General features: G+C 41.7%; 1 protein-coding gene across 2 annotated transcripts in view; it reads left to right on the plus strand.

The window, feature by feature from the left end:
• The window catches only part of SUSD3 (sushi domain containing 3), an 84,961-nt gene that overhangs the window by 38,112 nt on the left and 26,539 nt on the right, over positions 1–20,310 (plus strand). For both annotated transcript variants that reach the window (XR_006390908.1, XM_044302031.1), the window contains exon 3: positions 6,514–6,661. Coding sequence is in view for 1 of the 2 variants with exons in the window: in XM_044302031.1 (XP_044157966.1) it covers positions 6,514–6,661 (148 nt within the window). In the remaining variant the exon portion in view is untranslated. The remainder of the gene's footprint in view (positions 1–6,513; positions 6,662–20,310) is intronic.

The following is a 20,310-nucleotide window of genomic DNA, read 5'->3' on the forward strand; positions in this document are numbered from 1 at the left end:
TAAAGATATTACGAACGGATCCGTTCTGAATGGATGCAGACGGTTGTATTATCTGAACGGATCCGTCTGTGCAGATCCATGACGGATCCGCACCAAACGCGAGTGTGAAAGTAGCCTAACTCGTGACCCGTTTATTTTATGAATCACTATGCAAACAATAGCAAATCATCATTATGCCCTTCACGTTGCGACAAACCAATTATCATGAAACAATTTAACACACATATATTGGTTACATAGGAATATTTGTAGTGATCTGAACAAATGAAGAATAGGTCTTTGCGTGCTTATCTTTTACGCCTGCCCCCACCACCTGGATGCCAACAGAACTGGCAATTTCTGGTTTTATCTATACTTTTGCTGAAAAAACGGAATTAGAGTAAACTTTCAATTACAGACAGAATGCCCTTGAATAATCCCCTCTGATAAAATGGAAACAGTCTCTAGTTCCGTTACTATCACACTGGCTACAGAGTTAGGGCTGCAAATAAGGACAAGAATAGGACATGTTCTATGTTTTTTGCAATGCCACGGAACGGACATACGGATGTGGACAGCATGCGGTGCGCTGTCACATATTTTGCGGCCCCATTGTAATGAATAGGTTCGCATCCGATCTGCAAAATTGCAGAATGGATGCAGACAGAAAAATACGGTGGTATGAATGGAAGATTTTTTAACTGATGAGGCATCCTCTGGATAAATCATCAGTATCTGATCGGTGGGGGTCCAACACCTGGGACCCCCACCGATCTGTTTTAGAAAGGCACCAGCGCTCACAGTAGCACTGCGGCCTTCTCACAGCTCACCAAGCACAGCGCTGTACATTGTAAGGTGGCTGTGCTTTACTTGAATGGGGCTGAGCTGCGCCTAGCCCATGTGACTGATGAACGTGGCATCACATGGGCAGCGTCCCACTAGTGTACGTGGGCACTGCAAAAGCTTATTGTGTCACATGTTATATCATGCTGTATTGCTTTCTTATGTGAAATCCCTGTTACCAGGCTGTCAGGTGCACTACATACATTCCACCACTAGATGGGGATAGCACTAGGATGTATATACCTCAGTTGAGGCATAGTTAGTCAGAAGAGAGGAGGAGTAGGAGTGGACGGAGTGAGAGTGCAGACAGTTCAAGTGAGAACAAGTGGATAAAGACACAAAGGATAACAGCCATTTTACCAGGCCCTTTGGATTCAAGGTGAAGGCTCTATTAGCTTCAGGCGGCCTCACCATTAATAAGCTGGAGAAATAGAACCAGATCAAAGAGCTGAATTTCAGTGAGTACATAACTAACTACCCTAGCCTGAGACATTACTACCAGCACAGCCTGTTACTGGGATTCATCACATCCAACTTGCATGTGTATCAGAGACTGCTTTATTACTGGATGTAAACTGTTATCAAGAACCTGGTTATAGTAAAGTTTACAGTTGGATTCAAACCTGCTTCATTCTTCTAACTCCATACTACTACCACTCTCAACATTTTGCACCATCAAGGTGCTGGCATCACGACATTACCTAAGTCAGGGGCCCAGCAGCACAAGCAGTCAAAAACCCAATCACCATCAAGTGCACCTCAATCACCACCTGGCCGGTGTCCCCTGTAATAGAGCGTGCCCCGGAGAATCCAGTGCTGTTCTCCTTTTCACTGCAGCCCGGCCCAGGGAGGCGACTGCTAAATCGTGAGTAACCGATTAACTGTTTGTACACTTCGGCCACCGTGCACCTCACGTGTTCTACCCCTGTGGACTGGCACGCTGCACATGCCCTAGCCTAAGCTGTGAAAAGGCCGCGACAATACTGCGAGCTCCGGAGCCTTGTCAAACAGATGATTCCGGGTTCTGGGTGTCAGACCCCCCACCGATCAGATACTGATAACCTACCCAGAGGAGTTACAAAGTCTGGGAAAACCCCATTATGGCACTTTTAATTAGCCCTCACAGCAGGTGGTTGGTGCCTAATGAAAAAGTCCTAATCACCTGCTCCCAGCCTTGGCTCCTTTTGGTGATATTCTGACCTTGGCCTGTTTACTTGCAGCAGGGTTAGAGATGGGGGTCATATGCACCACTGCTGCCAGTGATTGGCCTCAGTGGTGACATGATTCCAAGTGGCACGTGACATAACACTGTTGCGCTGCGTGGGGTCATGTCACTGCTGAAGACAGTCATTGGCTGCAGCGCATTTGACCCCATCTGTAGCCCCGCCCAGACGGAAGTAAAACAGACCACAGACCGGAAGATTGCCGAACAGATCGAATGGAACAGTGGGTAGCAGGTAAGAAGGACTTTTTCATTAGGTACCACACGAACCAGGTGCTAAATAAAAAGGGCCATAATCCTGAAAAAACCCTTATTATACCTGCTCATTTTTTTGTTTGCTCAGATGCATCCATTTTTATTCAATCTGCCCTGGCGATAACAGATGATCATCATGGTTTTGAGAATCCTGACACATGGCGATCAGCTAAACTCTCTCAAAAGTTTATTTTCCAGAGGCTGCATGACCATCCATATATGATGAGGGACCAGCCATGGGGCTGCTGGAAAATGCAAAGCACTACTGAGAGGAGGTCAAGTGACATGTTCTGACAATTAGTGAGGGTCTGGGGACACAAATCTTGGACACCCATTTAGCTGTTGCTGCAGAATTCCAGAAGTAGAAAATCTGCAGCAGACTGCTCTGTGTGGATGTACTCTCAGCAGGATATAGAGCACAATGCCATACATGTAGGGGATTCATAGGCACAGCACTGACACTGTCCTTATGCCTAGCTGCTCTTATGGCCAGGATGAGCCATTTAACCCGACAAGCACCACAGTCAATGCTGCCAAGGTCCTGTGACCCCTGATATTGTGTTTGCAGAGGTTTTCATACTGGCTGCCCTAGGTCAATTAAATAATAACAGTCACATAATCTTGTCAATTAAGGAGGTTCTCCCACAAAAATATTCAAATTTTTTTTTAAAGCAGCACCTAGATCCAAATACTTTTGTATGTAATTAAAAATATAGTATAGCCACTGAGTTATTTTTTTAAATAAAACTTTGTGTATAGCACCACCTGCTGATTGTTCTTTTCCTTATTTCTTGTCCACCTCATTTCACCGCTGAGGAGGTCGCACATGCTCAGTTCTATCCTTCAATTGCCATTAGCTGTATCTTCTGTTAGAAGCTTTGACAGTTACAGGGAGAAAGCAGCAGGAAAGACTCTCCCCTCCTTCCCCCCAAGAAAGGACACACTCCCTGAGCTACAGTAGAAAGGTAGAAAGATCACGCCCCCTGAGAAAGAACACGCCCCTGAGCTGCCAGCTTGAAATAAATCTAAAAGAGAAATTGAAGCAATGAATGGGGAAGTCTCTGGATCCATGTGAGGTACAGGGCTGGTTCTAGATTTCTTAGAAAGAGGTTGTCATGTTCTATATGATGTCTGATTTTAATTTTTTACATCAGTCATGAGATAAAAATTATATGAATAATTTATATGTACTCCAAAATGATAACTAAATGGTAAAAACATTGCTCAGAATTACAAAAAATGGAAACAAAAAGGTCTGTTTTTTTTTCCCCAGACACAGCGCCACTATTGTACATTAGCTTTTTCAATTATTGCAGCTCATTCAAGGGACTGGGGCTGAGTTGTTATGCCAGCCATTACCTATGGATAAAAGTGGGGCTATTTAAGGAAATAAAGCAGACCCCTTACTCTAACCACAGTCAACTTCTTTAAATCAAGAATTTTCTTTAGGAGAATTTTACCTATTCATCGGGTGATCTGCAGCACCTTTACACGGGCAGATTATTGGGAACGAGCATTCGTAGGGACGTTCATTCCTGATAATCTGCCCGTGAAAATGCCTCTTTACTGTTAGTCCTGAAAAAACCTCTTTAAATAAACATGTTGTTTATGGAGCATTTTATTTAAACATAAGGTGGATAAGGGAGAGATGGTTGTTCTATATGGCTGACTCATCGCTTCTCTCCCCATCTGTCACTGCTGACTGTCGTGCACGATGCAGGAAGGTTAAATGTAGATCAGTGAAATATGTGGGAAGAAAAAAAAGCATAAAAATATTACAACAACACCCTTGTAATGGTATAACTGTTCAATCATGTATTAAGAAAATGCTATAAAAAATTCTATAACAAACCTTTCATACAGAAAATTACTGCCTATAAAAAGCTGAAATACATAGTCATTATAGTACATCATAAACATACTGGTGGCAGGGTTCTTGGTAAATTTTGGCAGATTTACAAATCTTGTAGAGATCATACACCTCAAGGCTATGTACAACTTCGGAGGCAGATTTTTTTTATGATTGAAATTTTTCAAATGGTCTTTATTAAAAAATATTGAGCCGTTCTGTCACAAAGGGTTAACTGTTTATCTTGCTGTGTGAATCGTACTTTTTACTTTCACTTTGTGCCTTTCATCTAATAACCCTTATCTCTAATTTACCAAGAGGTCATAAACACTTATTTAGGTGACATTGTTATCAGTTATAGCTATAATGAGTGTTTAGAGAAGACATAAGGAGCCCATCAGATTAGCTTGCGGATGGAGCATAGAAAAAATCCAGATCCCTCTTTTAGGGCATCTCAGCCCTGTACAGAAAAATGGCTCCATATTTGTAATAAAGACCAATTTAAAAAATGTTGTTTAGCTCAAAATGAGTACAATGCAATAATAAAAAAAAAATTGCCCCCAAAGGTGAACATAACCTTTAAGTTATCTGCTGCCTGCAAATAATGATTCTGTATGAGGACGAGCGATGGCATTAACGATCGCTCCTCCCCATACTGTGGAGGAGATGGCTGCATGTAATAGCAGCTGTCTCCTCCGCTGATGAGTAGGCGATTGCCGGGAATTGCGGACCCATTAATTTCTATGGGGCTGCACGACGTGCGGCCCAGCTCTGGAAATGCAGACCCGCACTTCCGGGTCTGCATTTCCGCGTTATGAATGTTACAGGGAGGTCCCAAATCTAGGAGGAGGGCCATATGTTTTTGGCCCATTTTCTCTATTCTGACTGGACTGTAGTGTTAATGCTGGTTTCCCCAAAACTAAAGCAATCCTGTCTTTATGTAGGATTTGCCTAGAAGGGTATATACATGCACATACACTGTACAGTATATGCAGAGGCATAACTAGAAGCTCCTGACCTCCACTGCAGATTCTGTAAAATGGCCTACTATTATACAGCTGGGGTCTTCCAATGTAGCACAAGAGTTATCCCACAAACAAAACATTCATCACCTGTCCCCAGGATAGGTGATACATGTTTCATTGCTTAGCCCTATGCTGCTCTAGTCAATGACTGTGGGGCTGACGCAGATATCCGCGAAAGCTGTCAGCCCCATAGACATTGACTGAAGCGCCCGTGCACAAGGGACCACTGCGTCATTCAAATGCCTCCTCGTTGTGGTCGTGCAATGAAGCAGATCCAAAGACTTGGGAACCAGTTATAGTGATCTCTGGGGCCCCAGCGAGCATACAATTATCAGCTATCCTGTGGATAGGTGCTAAGTGTTTTTCATGGGATAACACCTTTAAAAGAAACCAGTCACCTGGACAGATCCCCCAAACCCCCAAACTCGGTAATCTGCTCATCATGTTCCTAGTGGTCTCCTTATTTGCTTAATCTGACGGCTAATTTTGTTGGAAAAGCACTTTATTCCCCACTCCCATCATATATGTAAATTAGTGGTTTGGCGTCAAGGAGGTGGAGGCCAAGTGTCATCCAAGTGTCATCCCTTCACTATTGATAGACATCCCCGAGAACAGGAACGGTTACGAGGGAATTTCCTGAAATATTGTGACACAAAGGCACATGCGTGAGATTTCAGGAGGTTTGCTAGTCACATTCTTTGTGCACAGGGAGGTCAATCAAAATTGAAGGGATGGGGCATGGGCTTGACAAACCTGACTTCAAACATCAAGGTCTCCACCTCTTTGACTTCGAACCACTAATTTACATACAACAAGAGAGGGGAATAAAGTGTCTTTCCAACAAGATTAGCCAAGGAAGCAAATAAGAACACCATTGGGGTCACGATGAGTAGAATGGTTAGGTATTCCAGACAATTTGGGGGGCATTCTCCTGGTGACAGTTTCCCTTCAGTTATTGTCAAGAATCATCCCAGTAATTGCAATTTTATAAAACAATACTGCACATCTTTCACTGTTCTAGTACCTAAACGCAATGTAACACTCCCTGAACCCTGAATCTCCATATATATGCTATTAATCACCAAGGTCTACTTGGCTTGCTGCGTCAAATCGATATCTGTCACCAGGTAGTCTCCCGCATTAGTGATATAAAATAAGATCCCTGCCTTAAAGGACACTATGTGGTTTGAATGACATCCAGAATTTAACCTAATTGTTCATGCACAGACAGATCAGCCGCTCAGTAATAAAGGTGGGGGTGGGGGGATTTGAACAGTGGCTTAATGATTAAATGGCTTTTCCATTTAGTGTACTCATTCATAATTTATATCACTTTACAGCCTTATCAAAATACGAGACATTTGGATTTAAAGTGGCCGTTATTGCCTCCATCGTGAGCTGTGCCATCATTCTGTTGATGTCAATGGCTTTTTTGGTGTGCTGCCTTGTAAACTGTGTGAAGAAAAGTGAGAGGAGGCGATCAGAAAGGTGAGATGGAAGGCAAAAAAGTTGGATTTTTTAATGATATTTATGCCCAATCTTTTACATGTTTTTTTTCCAGTGCCTAAGGAGTAGTGTTGAGCGCAAATATTCGAATTGCAAATTTTTTTGTCGAATATCGTAACTTCGAGATTTCGCGAATATTTAGAATATAGTTCTATATATTCGCGAAATCGAATATTCTTTCTTTTTTTTTTTTTTTTTTTTTTTATTGTTATATTTTTTTCTTTCCCACTTCCCTAAAGTTGTTCTTACCTGTCCTTTGGATTCCTGGCTTCCTGGCTGCTCCAGTCAGTGCCCGTTGCCGCTTCTGCCGACTTCCGTGCTCATGGAGCGTCCCCATCACCATGGGAACGTCTCCATATACTAGAATGTACTGTCGGATTTGAGAATTATGTTGAAATCGCAATTCGATTAATTCAAGTTATAATAATCGAATTGCGATTTCAACTTGGACCTGGTTTACTATGGTTGGCTTGGTAGAATTAGCGAATATAACGAATGTATTCGTCATATTCCACAAAACGAAGATAACGAAGTATTCTCCATCTTCATCTTAGCTACCTATTCATCAACTTCGCTAATTCTAGCAATCAAATAGGAAGGTTGACTATAGTGACAGCTGTGTTTAATTCGCTATGCGATTATATTACTTAGCTTTTTTTTTATAAGTAGAATCATTATAATAATCAAGTATTTAACTATTCAATAAAAAAAAAAAAAAAGCAAAGTAATATAATCGCATAGCGAATTAAACGTAGCTGTCTCTATAGTCAACTTTCCTATTTGATTGCTAGAATTAGCGAAGTTGATGAATAGATACTTCGTTATCTTTGTTTTGAGGAATATGACGAATATATTCGTCATCTTCGCTAATTCTAGATATCAAACCAATAGGAAAGTACTAGCCTTAAGTTAAAATCGCAATACGCGATTATTAAATCGCATATTATTCGCGATAAAATGAAATAATTACGAATATTCGATTTCAACGAATATAATACGAATATTCAATCGAATATTCGCGAAATATTGCGAAATCGAATATGGCACCTCCTGCTCATCACTACTAAGGAGTAAGACCTATCAAAGTAGCCTCAGCAGATAGTACATGTCCCATTGACCCACTAGATTTTCCATTCCTGCCTGTTCACCTCTTTCCATGCTCAGTAGGGATTAGAGGGCACGTCAAAGAGTAGCTGCTGACAATACTTTCTGATTGGTCCATAGAGATGTTGTTTTAACGTGAATTCAAAGATTCAAGAATAGAATAAGCTTACACAGGCTAAGTGAGTCAACATATCTACTAAATGTGCTAAAAATATATAAAATAGACAAATCACATACAGCGTAGTAAAGATAAATAACAATCAATCACCCAGCTTGCAACACAGAGGGGAAATATAGCACATGGCCCAATGCTGCCATGGAAATGTAGGTGAGAGATAGTAACCTACAACATCCTATCTAGATGAAGTTCTTTGTCTTTGTGCACAAACGTTTATACTTTTCAGCCCCTACTCCTAAGGATGTTAACATTCTGGGATGTGGCCTGGTGGTCATCTGAAACAGAAGAATGGCTTTGTATATGTTAACTATTAGTAACTTGCTACATTGCAAAGAATATAAAAGGTAATATAATAATTAAAAGGGAAAGAACCAATGAGTGCTTAATAAAACAAAATACCCTTCTAACACAGATGTCCATGAAGGTATCCAGCCCAGCCACATTAGAAATTGTTTATATAGTGTCAACGGACTCCACGGCGCCTTACAACTGAGGAAGCAACAAAGCAAGCAAATAACAGTGAGTCCTAAAGAATAGGTGCAGCACAGGAGAAGTCTTGCAAACTGAAGAGAAAAGGGAGGATACGATGCATAGTGGAAAGTTACAACACAGGAGGAGTCTTGTGAATAGAAATGTAAAGATGTCATAAGCAGAGGCATAACTATAGTGGTGCAAGGAGTGCAGTCAAATCCAAGCTCAGAAGCCTGAGGGCGGGGGCCATAAGGTCTCTCTTCCACCCATGAGGAGACCCGTACTGTAAATAAAGCATGATAGGTGGGGACCCTGTTAGTATTTCTGAACTGGGATCCTCGAGCTACAAGTTACACTTCTGGTAATAAGGGAGGATATCTATTTACCATCATTAAAGGGACTATCTTTGATTTAGTATTAACCCCTTCCTGACCACCATGCATACATGTACAGCAGAAGTCAGGTTTTTAAAGAAGACGCCTGCTCGAGAGCGCAACGCGCACCGTAGTTCCCGAGTTTCCGTTAATGATTGTGATTGGCAATAATACCAATTGCAGATGTTTAACTTTTCAGATGCCATGATCAATTGTGACCATAGCATCTGAGAGTGTAAATAGAGTAAGTGATAAGGGAAGCAGGGTTTTAGAGCCGTAGTTTATATGGAGCCCTGCAGGTAGCAGGGTAACGTTCGAAAGTGAGAGCGGTGCCCTGATTGGTTGCTAATGACAACTACTCTGTTTCTCCTCTTCACCAGTTTTGATGAATTTCCCCAATTATGGTTTCTTTCAGGCTCATTGCTGAGATTTCGGGCCATCTGTTTGTATCATTAGGCAAATGTGTTGCGGCCTGATGTAACTCCGCTCTCCTGTACATATCCACACAGCATTGTGGCCATACCATCCTTTTTTGTCTATTTAATGATGTAGCAATGTCAAGGGTATATACCGCTACATATAGGAAAGACACAGCGGCAATACAATACTCTTAGCAACTTCATGTCACCCTCCCAATGTCATCCGTAACATTCCTAAAGGGGAAATGATACGTACCATGCGTAATTGTAATGATGTTAAAACATTCTTGCAGGAGTCTAATAAGGTTAAGAAAAGGTTGGAGCATAGGCTTTATGTCCCACAATTGACGCTAGGCTGTAAAGACCTGGCGTTGTCATTAGATAGAAAATTATTAATTTTTCCAAACAATACCATTGAGGATGAAAAAGAAAATACTAAATATGAGGAATATGGATTATTATTTTATGTCAGCCATGTTCCCACACCAGCCATCAGCTGTCATCTAGCAGAGGTAGTGAACTCCACAGGGGGGCCTTGCTTCAAAGCCAGAACCTCTAGCAGGCCACCGTTGTTTACAGTTTCTCACCTCCATTCAGCCAGCCAGGAACCCAGCTAATGGAACAGGAAAAACCTCTCTGCAGCGGGTCTAGGCCATTCCCCAGTTCAATGAACATTATCAGACATCATGGAACCGGCGATTCATAAGGAATTATGAATCGCCCGTCCATCACAGACATAAACCAGATGCATATTTGGGTCCCTGTGGCCACGATGAACAGGCCCGTGGTCATAGTTTGGTGGTGGGATGCCAGGGAGAGGAGATATACATATCTCCCCACAGAAACCAAATAGCGTACCATGCTTGGACTCTACTGGTAACCGGAAACCCAGGCGAATCCATTGGTCCCAGAACCACCTCTCTGCGACATTCTGGTCTGGAGCCATGAGCCCTAATCGATTTTGTGGCTCATGTGCTACCAGCCCAGCAGAGGTGGGTGGACCCCTCCCAGAGGCCGGGAGAGGAGCGGCCGGCTACATAAATGCTTGTGCCAGCAAGCGGGCGTGTCTTTTCTATGAAGGAGGGTCACATCATACCATGTGTTTATAGGAACCTACAACCAGCTGACATCACTAGCACCCATGTGACCAAGGCTAAGAACTCATCACAACCCAAAGGACTCCTATACGTGGTAAACTGACTTTTGTTCTGCTTAACCCCGTTTGTACCACACCATCTGTATTTGTAACCTCAGACCACTGTATATATTCTTTGTCTGTATAGTGTTAATTCTAGTGAGCCCTTAAGGCGATTAAATATATAATTTAATCTTGTGCTGTTTTGTATCTCGATAACGAATCCCTACGTCCGCGTTTCGGCCTAGTATTACACTACCGCGGGTTGTTTTTTTACCCTGTATAATTCCGTTAGCGGACCGGGCTTACATCAAACAAGAAACTGGTGGCAGTATACCCGGGCTGAGAAAGAAACTGGGGCAGTGAAAAGGCTCTCTCTCAGCTTGTTGCCTCTCTGTGCCCGTGTGGACAGGAGGAGTCTGTGAACACTGTACCAAGCTGACCTTACCTGCTCCTCGGGGACGTCGTAACGTCACACCTTGGTAACCAGTGACCATACCGTATCTCGCTGGCTCTACGTATTTGACGTCTGACGTCAGTCGGGGTACGGTATTCGTCACACTAATCTATCTAAGGATAAGGCTATCATATTTGCTACCAGTTACAGTGAAGAATTTAGGGATATTTGCCAAATCATAAAAAAGCATCTTCCTGTACTAAGCTATGATAAGGATTGGACCACGTTCACAATGAGCGGCATTAAATGTGTGGCACGCCGGGCTCCTACGCTGGGAAATATGCTGAGCCCTAGTCTATATGTAGATACTCCTAAGGCAAAGCCAATTTGGCTGACTAGTAAAGGAAATTTCAAGTGTGGACAGACATGGCAGATGCATTTGTTGTAATCATATGAAAGTGGACAAGACCTTTGAGTCTACGGCAAATCGCAAGAAATTTGAGGTTAAAGCTTATCTTAATTGTAATACTAAATTTGCCGTATATTTAATTACTTGTAAGCTTTGTTCACTTTAGTATGTAGGTTGTACAACTAATGAGATTAAAACCAGGATAAGAAAACATATTTCTGATATACCTCACTTTAAAAGGCGAAGAGAGGGGGGTGGAGACCATCGGAGAAAGCTTCTCAACAGAGAGGCTTTTTGGATGTTTCAGCTAGGCACGTGCTTCCCTACAGGTTTGAACAAAAGACACGATTTAATCTTACAGTATCGTTGATAAAATATTTACCGTTGACCATTGCATTGTTTTGATCTTTGAATTTATGAATGTGTACATGTTTTTTGGAAGAATATTATGTGTTCTGATTTTATTAATTTGTTTCCGATCATGTGATACCCTAATCATTACGGATAGGTGTAAGAGGAGTATATTGAAACCTGTTTAGTATATGTTATTCATGTCATGATTAAGGACTGGAATGTAAGGATCCGGAACGCGTAGACTAAACCTTGCATTTGTGAGTTGGAAGTTTTTTACTGCACTGCAAATAAAGCATTCTCCGTAGTCAGAGCTGGATTATCCTTTGATTTTTTTAAATTTTTAAAATACAGCCATGTCCAGGCTGGTATCCGAGCTCACAACAGGTGAGAGCTGCTCTTTTTTTGTATTAATTATATGCACACAACAGTCTTATATCCCAGGAGAGTGGAAACAACGGTGGGTAATAAACTAAGAATGAATCTGTAAAGGGAAATAAATGGTTTTAATAAAGTGTTGTGGGGGGTACATCCGTACACAAAAATCTAATCCTGCTATAGGAGGCTGTAGTTGTAGTGACTTGCACTAGTATTCACAGTATGTGCGACATCCCCCCCCCCCCCCCCCCCCAAGTCACGTAATAATGATATGTAACTGATTGTCTGGAGCGTACACATTCATATTGGAAGCATCTCACTTTTGTGCTGACTATTGCTGGTATTGGTTCTCAACGCTATGAATTAACTATAGTCCTTGCGACTCAGAGCTTTACACGCTTATGTATTTTACATTTGCTGCATGTCAGCATATTTGCCTCTGTGTTGTAGATTAGTTTTTCCTGCCGTTCCTAAGTCAAGCCTCCCCTAGAGAAACAATTTATTATTAATAATAATAATCTTTATACAGCGGCAACATATTCCACAGTGCTTTACAATTTACATCTAAGTACCCCTAAGGCTATGATCATTCACTTTATCATACACAAAACGCCCCCCACGACTACCCCTATAGACATGCCACACATCCCTAGGGTATTCATACCTAAGGTTGAGAAGGTAGGTTTTAGTGGATTTCTCCCTAAAATACACCTCGTCTTCTGGCTATTTTTATAACTTGTAGTCAATAATTATACCAGTTTCTAGAAAGTCTAAGGCTACATGCACACAACAGTGGAAAAAAAAGTCTGTTAAAAACGGATAAACTGTCCATTTTCCGTGTACGTTTTTCCCCCCACTGATGCCTTTCTGAGAAACGGACGTTAAAAATAGACCCATTCAATTGTATAGGGGCAGTCGGTCAGTAAAAAACGGGCAAGATAGAACATGTTCTAATTTTTTATGTCCATTATTCACTGACCGTCAAAAAAACAGCCGTGTGAATAACCCCATAGATGACCATTGGTCTTAAAATGGACGTGTGATGGCCATCACGCGTCCATTTTTCACTATCGTGTGCATGTAGCCTTAGTGACAATAATTTGCCTACCAATCTGTTTCCTACGACCTAGAATGGAAATTTGGCCTAGTTATCCAAGATTGCTAAAGTGGAGAACTGATGGCAGCATAAGGCTCTGGTCCGACTTGTGTAATGGTTTCTGCTCTTAATAGAAGGCACTATGCTCCACCGGAACTGTCAAACGATGGATGCCATTGGACCCTGACAGACCCTATTGACTTTTAGGGGGTCTTCTGAGTTCCTGTGGTGGTGTCCGTTATTTTGATGGAAGACCAGAGCTGCTGTTTTTCTGATGGAGTTTGTGACAGAAGCTCAAATGCAAATGTGAACAGAGCCTTACAAGAGTCTGAGAAATGCGATGATTCCTTTGGGGCTATAATAGTGGTCATTCTCAAAAAAAAAAACATTTCCAAATGTACTAAAATGTTCTTTGCTTTATTATTCAGAAATGGACACAATGGGGCAGATTTACTGAGACAGGCTCTTAGTCAAGAGTCTGTTGGAGTATGATAGGCCTGTCCATGCGCCAAAAACCACATGCCATGCACTGGTCTATTGCTGATAAGCACAATTTCTAAACATGTACATGAGATTTTTTGTATACAATATTATCAGAACCCATAGGCCCACTCACCACATCACACTGGCCTCCTTCGTGTGGGTCCCTACACTAATGGAAACCACAGCCGTTGCACCACAGCATCTGCAGGCAACGAGATCCAAAAGCCCAACAGCACCCCTGCTATTAAACTAAGCCCCCATGGCACTGGGCCACACCAACGTGCAAGCACAGCACCCCAGGCATCATGCAGTACAGCATTAACTGAACAGATCACAAAAGCTTTCCATCTGGGCTCAGAAACCAGACAAATAGGTATTAACTGCCGGCAGTCGCCATGTGGCGTTGCGCCAAATTATGTAGGAAACCACTCGAAAGCAGCCACTGTGACGTGGTGTGGACCTATACATGTTAATAAAAATGTATGAAAAGTGCATTGTGTACATATTTAGAAATTTTGCCTAGCAGCAGTAGATCAATGCATGGCATGTGGATGTCCAACCCATGCCTTTTTTGAAAAACTAAAACCTACACTTGTTATAAGCTGGAAAAAAATTTACATATATGTCAGTTTTCTGGAGTAAATTGTAATAAATCTGTTGGTCTGAAAAGACCACATTCTGTTAAGTCCACCCACTTTGTGCAGTAGGAAATCTCAAAATGTCCCAAAGTTTGATACAAAATTGGTCTGTACCAAAATTTGTGATCAGAAAACTGGCACACGGTCCGTAATTCTAACATTGTAGGTGGTAAATTCTGGTCATGTAAGCCCTGCCCTTGGAAATATACTTGTGGACGGAGCTTACGTAAACCCCATCCATTTTCAGAACAGGACAACCCCCAATTTGACATGATTGGGAAAATTAAGGACAGTCCCTACAAATTTGGGACTGTTAGTGCAGTGACCTGGAGGTGGTAAATGAGGAAGGGAGTAGTGGTAGTGGCTATGATGGTGGTAGTAACATCCACAGTCCTCACTTCAGCTTTCCATGATACATAGACAATAAATGGAAGGCACACTCTTTCTTCCTTGACTTTCTGGAGCTCCAGCCTAGTTGGGGTGCCCTTGATGGTGGATATTTGGCAGGGTGCATGGCAGCAGGTCTGGTATAGTGATGGCTGGAAAATGGTGGAGACAATCACCAGGCCCAGTGTAGTTGCAATAAATGAAATCCCAGGGTCCAAACAACTCCCCTGCATAGCGATTGGGGGATCCGGTCATTTCTTGTGATAGCCTCGATCCCTCTGAAGGATCCAAGGCTATTATGGCAGTAGTTCTATAGAGCAAAATGAAACTCCCATAGGCTGAAATGGTAATTTATTAAGTCAATAGGACAATTGATTTAACAATCGCTAGTTAAAGTCCCCAAAGGGGACTTCAAGGCTATGTACATGTTTGGGGGGAATTTTTTTTATTATTGCATTTGAGCTAAAAATCATTTTGAAATTGGTCTTTAATAAAATATGGAATCCTTGTTTCTGTACAGCCTTGCGTCCCTCTAGTAGCAGGATCTAAATTTTCTCTCTTTTCCGTCAGCCAGCTCACCTGACGGGCACCTTATCTCTGCTTTCTGACTTTAAAAACAGTCATTATAGTTCAGTTCTTATCTTGCCTCCGAAGGTGTACATAGCCTTTAAAGTTTGTGTAAAAAAAAAAGTTTAAAAAAAGTTAGATTATAAATTCAAATCACCCCCCTTCCCAATAAAACGCCCCTACTATTAAAATATAAATGTATTTATTCCATACAGTGAAGGTCATAAAGGAGATGGGGGGAATCAAAATGACTGGCTGTTTTTTTTCTCTTTTTTTCTACCCCAAAAATGTATAAAAAGTTATCAAAAATAATACACACTCCAAAGTGGTATCAATAAAAACTACAGATCGCCCCACAAATAAACCCCTACACAGCTTTAAAAAAGTTATGGGGCTCAGAATATGGTGGTGCAAAGAAAAAATTTTTTTTTGCAGTGGCGGATTACAATAGAGACGTTCAGGTCGGCAGCCCCGGGCCCAGCACCGCTGGGGGGCCTAACGTTGACTCAACTGCCCACATACTGCGGCGGGGCACGGGAGAGCATAGTTCCCTGCCCCGCCGCCGTCCGCTGATCACTGCCATAGGCTTCAGGCCTAGTAGGCCTGAGGCCTATGCAGTAGTGAAATCTCAGCGCAGGCGGGCGTGATGTCGTCATTGCGCGCCTGTGTTGGGACGCAGCACTGTGACTTGTGCGCGCCTGCCTTATCACGCCTTCCTCTCCTTCGCCTGGCCCTGGACATAGGTGAGTATTTAGCTTTTAATTTTTTTCCCATTTTATTTATTTCATGTGCCTACTTTGGGGGTCATGTGGGGCGGGGACACAGGAGGACATATTAAGAGACACAGAGTACATCTGGGGGAAATTACTATATTTGGGCAAATTACTATGTGGGGGAAAATTATTATGGAAGGATAACTATGTGGAGGCTGTGTGGGGCCAAATTATTATGGGAGGGACTACTATGTGGGGGCAAATTACTATGTAGGGCAGTGTGGGGGAAACTATTTTATTGGGGCAGTGTGGGGGAAATTACTATGTGGGGCAAATTGCTATATGGGGCAGGGTGGGGGCAAATTACTATGTGGGGGAAACTACTGTATGCGGGCAGTGTGGGGGAAATTACTGTGTGGGGGCAGTGTGGGGGAAATTACTGTGTGGGGGCAGTGTGGGGGAAATTACTGTGGGGGCAAACAACTGTGTGGGAGAAATTACTGTTTGGGGGAAATTACTGTATGGGGCAGTGTGGGGCAAATTACTGTGTGGGGGAAATTGATATGTGGGAGAAATTACTATATAGGGGCAGTGTAGGGGAAATTACTATGTGGGGGCAGTGTGGGGGAAATTACTGTGTGGGGGCAGTGTGGGGGAAATTACTGTGTGGGGGCAGTTTGGGGGAAATTACTATGGGGTGATTACTATATGGGGGCATTGCTATTGGGGAAGCACTGTAGAGGCAATTCTATTATTTTTAGGGACACTATACAGGGATTATTGCCTGGAGCACAATATAGGATATTATTATTACTGGGGCACTCTAGGGGACATTATAGCTGCTGTGGACACTATAGGGACATTTGGGGTAATTTATCAAACTGGTGTAAAGTAGAACTGGCTTAGTTGCCCATAGCAGCCAATCAGGTTCTACCGTTCATTTTTGACAGCTCCTTTTCAAATCTAGTTCTACTTTACACCAGTTTGATAAATGACCCCAATTATGTCTACTGGGGTCACATTTTTTCATCAGTATAGTACCTGGGGCATTGGGGGGGCACAACGGGCACAGTATTGGGAGTGGCAGCATAATGACACTGTCGGGACACCAGGATGGGGGGGTTGATGGAAACATTTAGAAATCTAACGTGTCTGTATTACAAACTCTGTAGAGACGAGATGTGGCTGAAAGAATTTGTCATGGCGGTCTAACGGAGGAGAAGAGGAAAGAGAAGGTCTACATGACAGGAGATGTCCCTGGATGTAAGAGGTATGTGGTACTGTATTCTCCTCCATGTCTTTTTTAATATAATTATATGTGTTTTAAATTTGGCGACCAAATTTTTCAGTTTAGGACCCAACTTGGGGTAATTTGGGGTAGTTTTTTAGTCTGAAGATGTCATAATGCCTAGGAAGAGATTGGCGCTCACGAAGCACCGCAGCCTCTTTATATAAAAAAAACTAAACTAAAATGGAGGGAGAGGCCCAAGTTGGGTAGACAGCCCCGAGCCTATCATGCACTTAATCCGCCCCTGTACATATGATAATGTGCCGAGCTGTAGAATGAAAGCTACAGGTCAGTTTTACCACATAGGAAAATTGTGTTAGTTGTTTTTTTCAATTCCAACCCATTTGGAGTTTTTTTTCCAGCTTTCCACTAAATCATATGCAATATTTAATGGTGCCATTAGAAAATACAACTTGCTCTCCAAAAAAAAACTTATGGCTATGTGAACAGAAAAATAAAAAAAATTAAAAATTACGTCTCCAGTAAGGCTCATTCACACATACGTGGATTTTCACGAACCACGGTGGCAGGGAGTGAAAAATGCAAATGCAAACAGATTTGGAATTTTTCAGTGTTGAAAGGGTTAGAGAATTAAAATAATTACTAATAAGCTATGAAGTGTATTAAAGGGAACCTGTCATGTTGATCATGGTGTCTCAGCTGCAGACATCATATTATAAAGCAGGAGGAGCTGAGCAGATTGATATATAGTTTTATGGGAAAACATTCATTATAACTTGCATTTCATTCATTGAAATTTCTGCTCATTCTGGGCTTTGAAGTCCGGGAGGCGGTCCTATCAGTGATTGACAGCCTTCCCTCTATGCAGAGGTAGCTGTCAATCACTGATAGGACCGCATCCTGGACTTCAAAGCTCAGAATGAGCAGGAACTTAAATGAATAAAACACAAGTTTCACTAAATATTTTCATATAAAACTATATATCAATCTGCTCAACTCCTCCTGCTCTATAACATGGTGCTTTCAGATTACACTGCATTTTCATGGTGACATGAAGTCAACATCTTCTCATTCCTGAGTTCAAATGGGGTATATGAGTTATAATATCCCCCAGGCTAATCCATTTCCTCCTGACACCTAAAAAAAAAGAGCTGTCGATTAGACTCCACTTTAGTCGGCCTGGCGAACATTATGTTTTTGCTAAGCTTAAATTGAAATTGTGTTAAAGTTAATTAAGTGGAAAGCAAAAATAAATGAAAAAGCGTAAAGCGAAAGAGAAAAAAAGACACACTGAATTATTATCAAAATGTGTTTTTCTTATGTATTGGTTAAATTAATTTTACTTATTTGTATTACAAAAATTGTGTATAAGGGACATTTTGTTCTAAAGATATAGCCTATAATTGTCATTCACATATTCCCTTGCTTTTATGAGACATATTAAGTGTGTATTTGGAACTGAGGCAGAGAATTTGTGCTTACTCATTAATTGTAGCTTCATAATGGGAGCAGTGCTGCAGTAATGGGAGCAGTGCTGCAGTAACCAGCTCCGTCCACTACACAGCACTGCAGCTACGCCCAAACAGCTGATTGGTGGGGGAGTGGGGTGTCGGACCACCGCTGATCCGATATTGATGACCTGTCCCAAGTATAGGTCACCAGTTGTTAACTTCTGGGGAACCCCTTGTAAGCAGAGAGCCCCGCTTTCCTATTTTACTCACCTTGACAGCTTTCTACATGTACTACTGTATGTCATGTTGCTCCATAGGATGGTTTAGGAGTAGCATTTTACAAGCATCCATAGGGTTCTGCAGTTATTTAGGGATTAATATCTAATATATTTGGTGGTCTAAGCTGATAAATAGTTTATCTGTTATATGTATGGTCCTTTATGGCTTAAAGGGGTATTCTGGTTGTTAGAAGTTATCGCCATCAATAGATACTTTTTAGATCGGTGGGGGTCCTACTGCTGGAACAAGATCAAGGGACCTGTAACCTTCCAGCCCCCCTGCAATGAACGGAGCGTTTGGTCGCATATGCGCATGGATAATCCATTCATTTCTATGGGAGTTCCGGAGATATGTAGCTGAGTACAGCACTCTGCTATCTCCGGAATTCCTATTGAAATAAATGGAGTCAGCTCTCTCTCGCCCACATTTTACACAATCATCCGAGGGTCTAACGCCCATTCTTTTCAATATCCATGGGGATCTATGCAACCTATGAACCACAAAAAATTGTGAAATCTTATGTGATCCCCTGTTTGAAACTCGAGAATAGTTCTTTAATGCATCGTTCCATTTTTTTTCCGAAAAAAATTCCAGTTCATTCTCCCATTTTTTCCTAGCTAGTATTGTAACCCGTTTCTTTTTTCCGCCCATCAATATCTTATATCTTTTTGCCGTTATTCCTCTTCTTTCACCCAGATTAGTAAATTTGTGTAATATCTCAGATCTTTCCATCTTATATTTATCCTCTTGCATAACTGACCTCAATGCATTCCTAAGCTGAAAGTATTTGTATATGTCCTTATGCGGTATACCAAACTCTCTAACCATTGTATTAAAGTCTTTCAATTTACCCTCCTCGAATATCTGGTTTAAGTATTTCATCCCATTTTTCTCCCAGTCAATATACATTTTAATCCCCTGCAGTTCCTTAAGGTTAATATTTTTCCATATAGGTGTGTATTGCAAAAACCCTTTAATCTCCAGTGTTTTTTTAATCTCTACCCATATATATTCCATTAAATTTAGAACTCTATTTCCTGTATTTTTTCCTGCCAGTGTACCCGATTCCAACACCTCTAAAAAGTTCCATTCTTCTTTCCATCCCAGTCTATTTACTACCTGACTACCCACCAACCCATCCAAGCTACTCTTTATTTGACCATATTGTGTAATTATATAATAGAAAAACCAATTCGGAACTGCGAGTCCACCTTCTCTCACTGGGAGTTGAAGTATCTCTCTCTTTATTCTGGGAATCTTACCTTTCCAAAGAAAATCTCCCATTAACCTATCGAGCAGTCTAAAGGTATCCTGCGACAACCTGACTGGGGCATTTTGAAGGACATATAGTATTTTGGGGAGAAAAACCATTTTTATTAGGTTTACCCGACCCTGTATTGAAATTGGTAATCTACGCCAGACATGTATTTTGGCCCTAAGTTCTTTTATTAGGGGAAGTACATTTAATTTTTCATATTCTCCTATGTTTCCGGAAATTTGTATCCCCAAATATTTAAAGTTTTCTTGTTTTCCCAACACCTGCACCTTTAAG

Source organism: Bufo gargarizans, chromosome 7 (genome assembly GCF_014858855.1).
Source record: "Bufo gargarizans isolate SCDJY-AF-19 chromosome 7, ASM1485885v1, whole genome shotgun sequence".
Taxonomy (NCBI): Eukaryota; Metazoa; Chordata; class Amphibia; order Anura; family Bufonidae; genus Bufo; species Bufo gargarizans.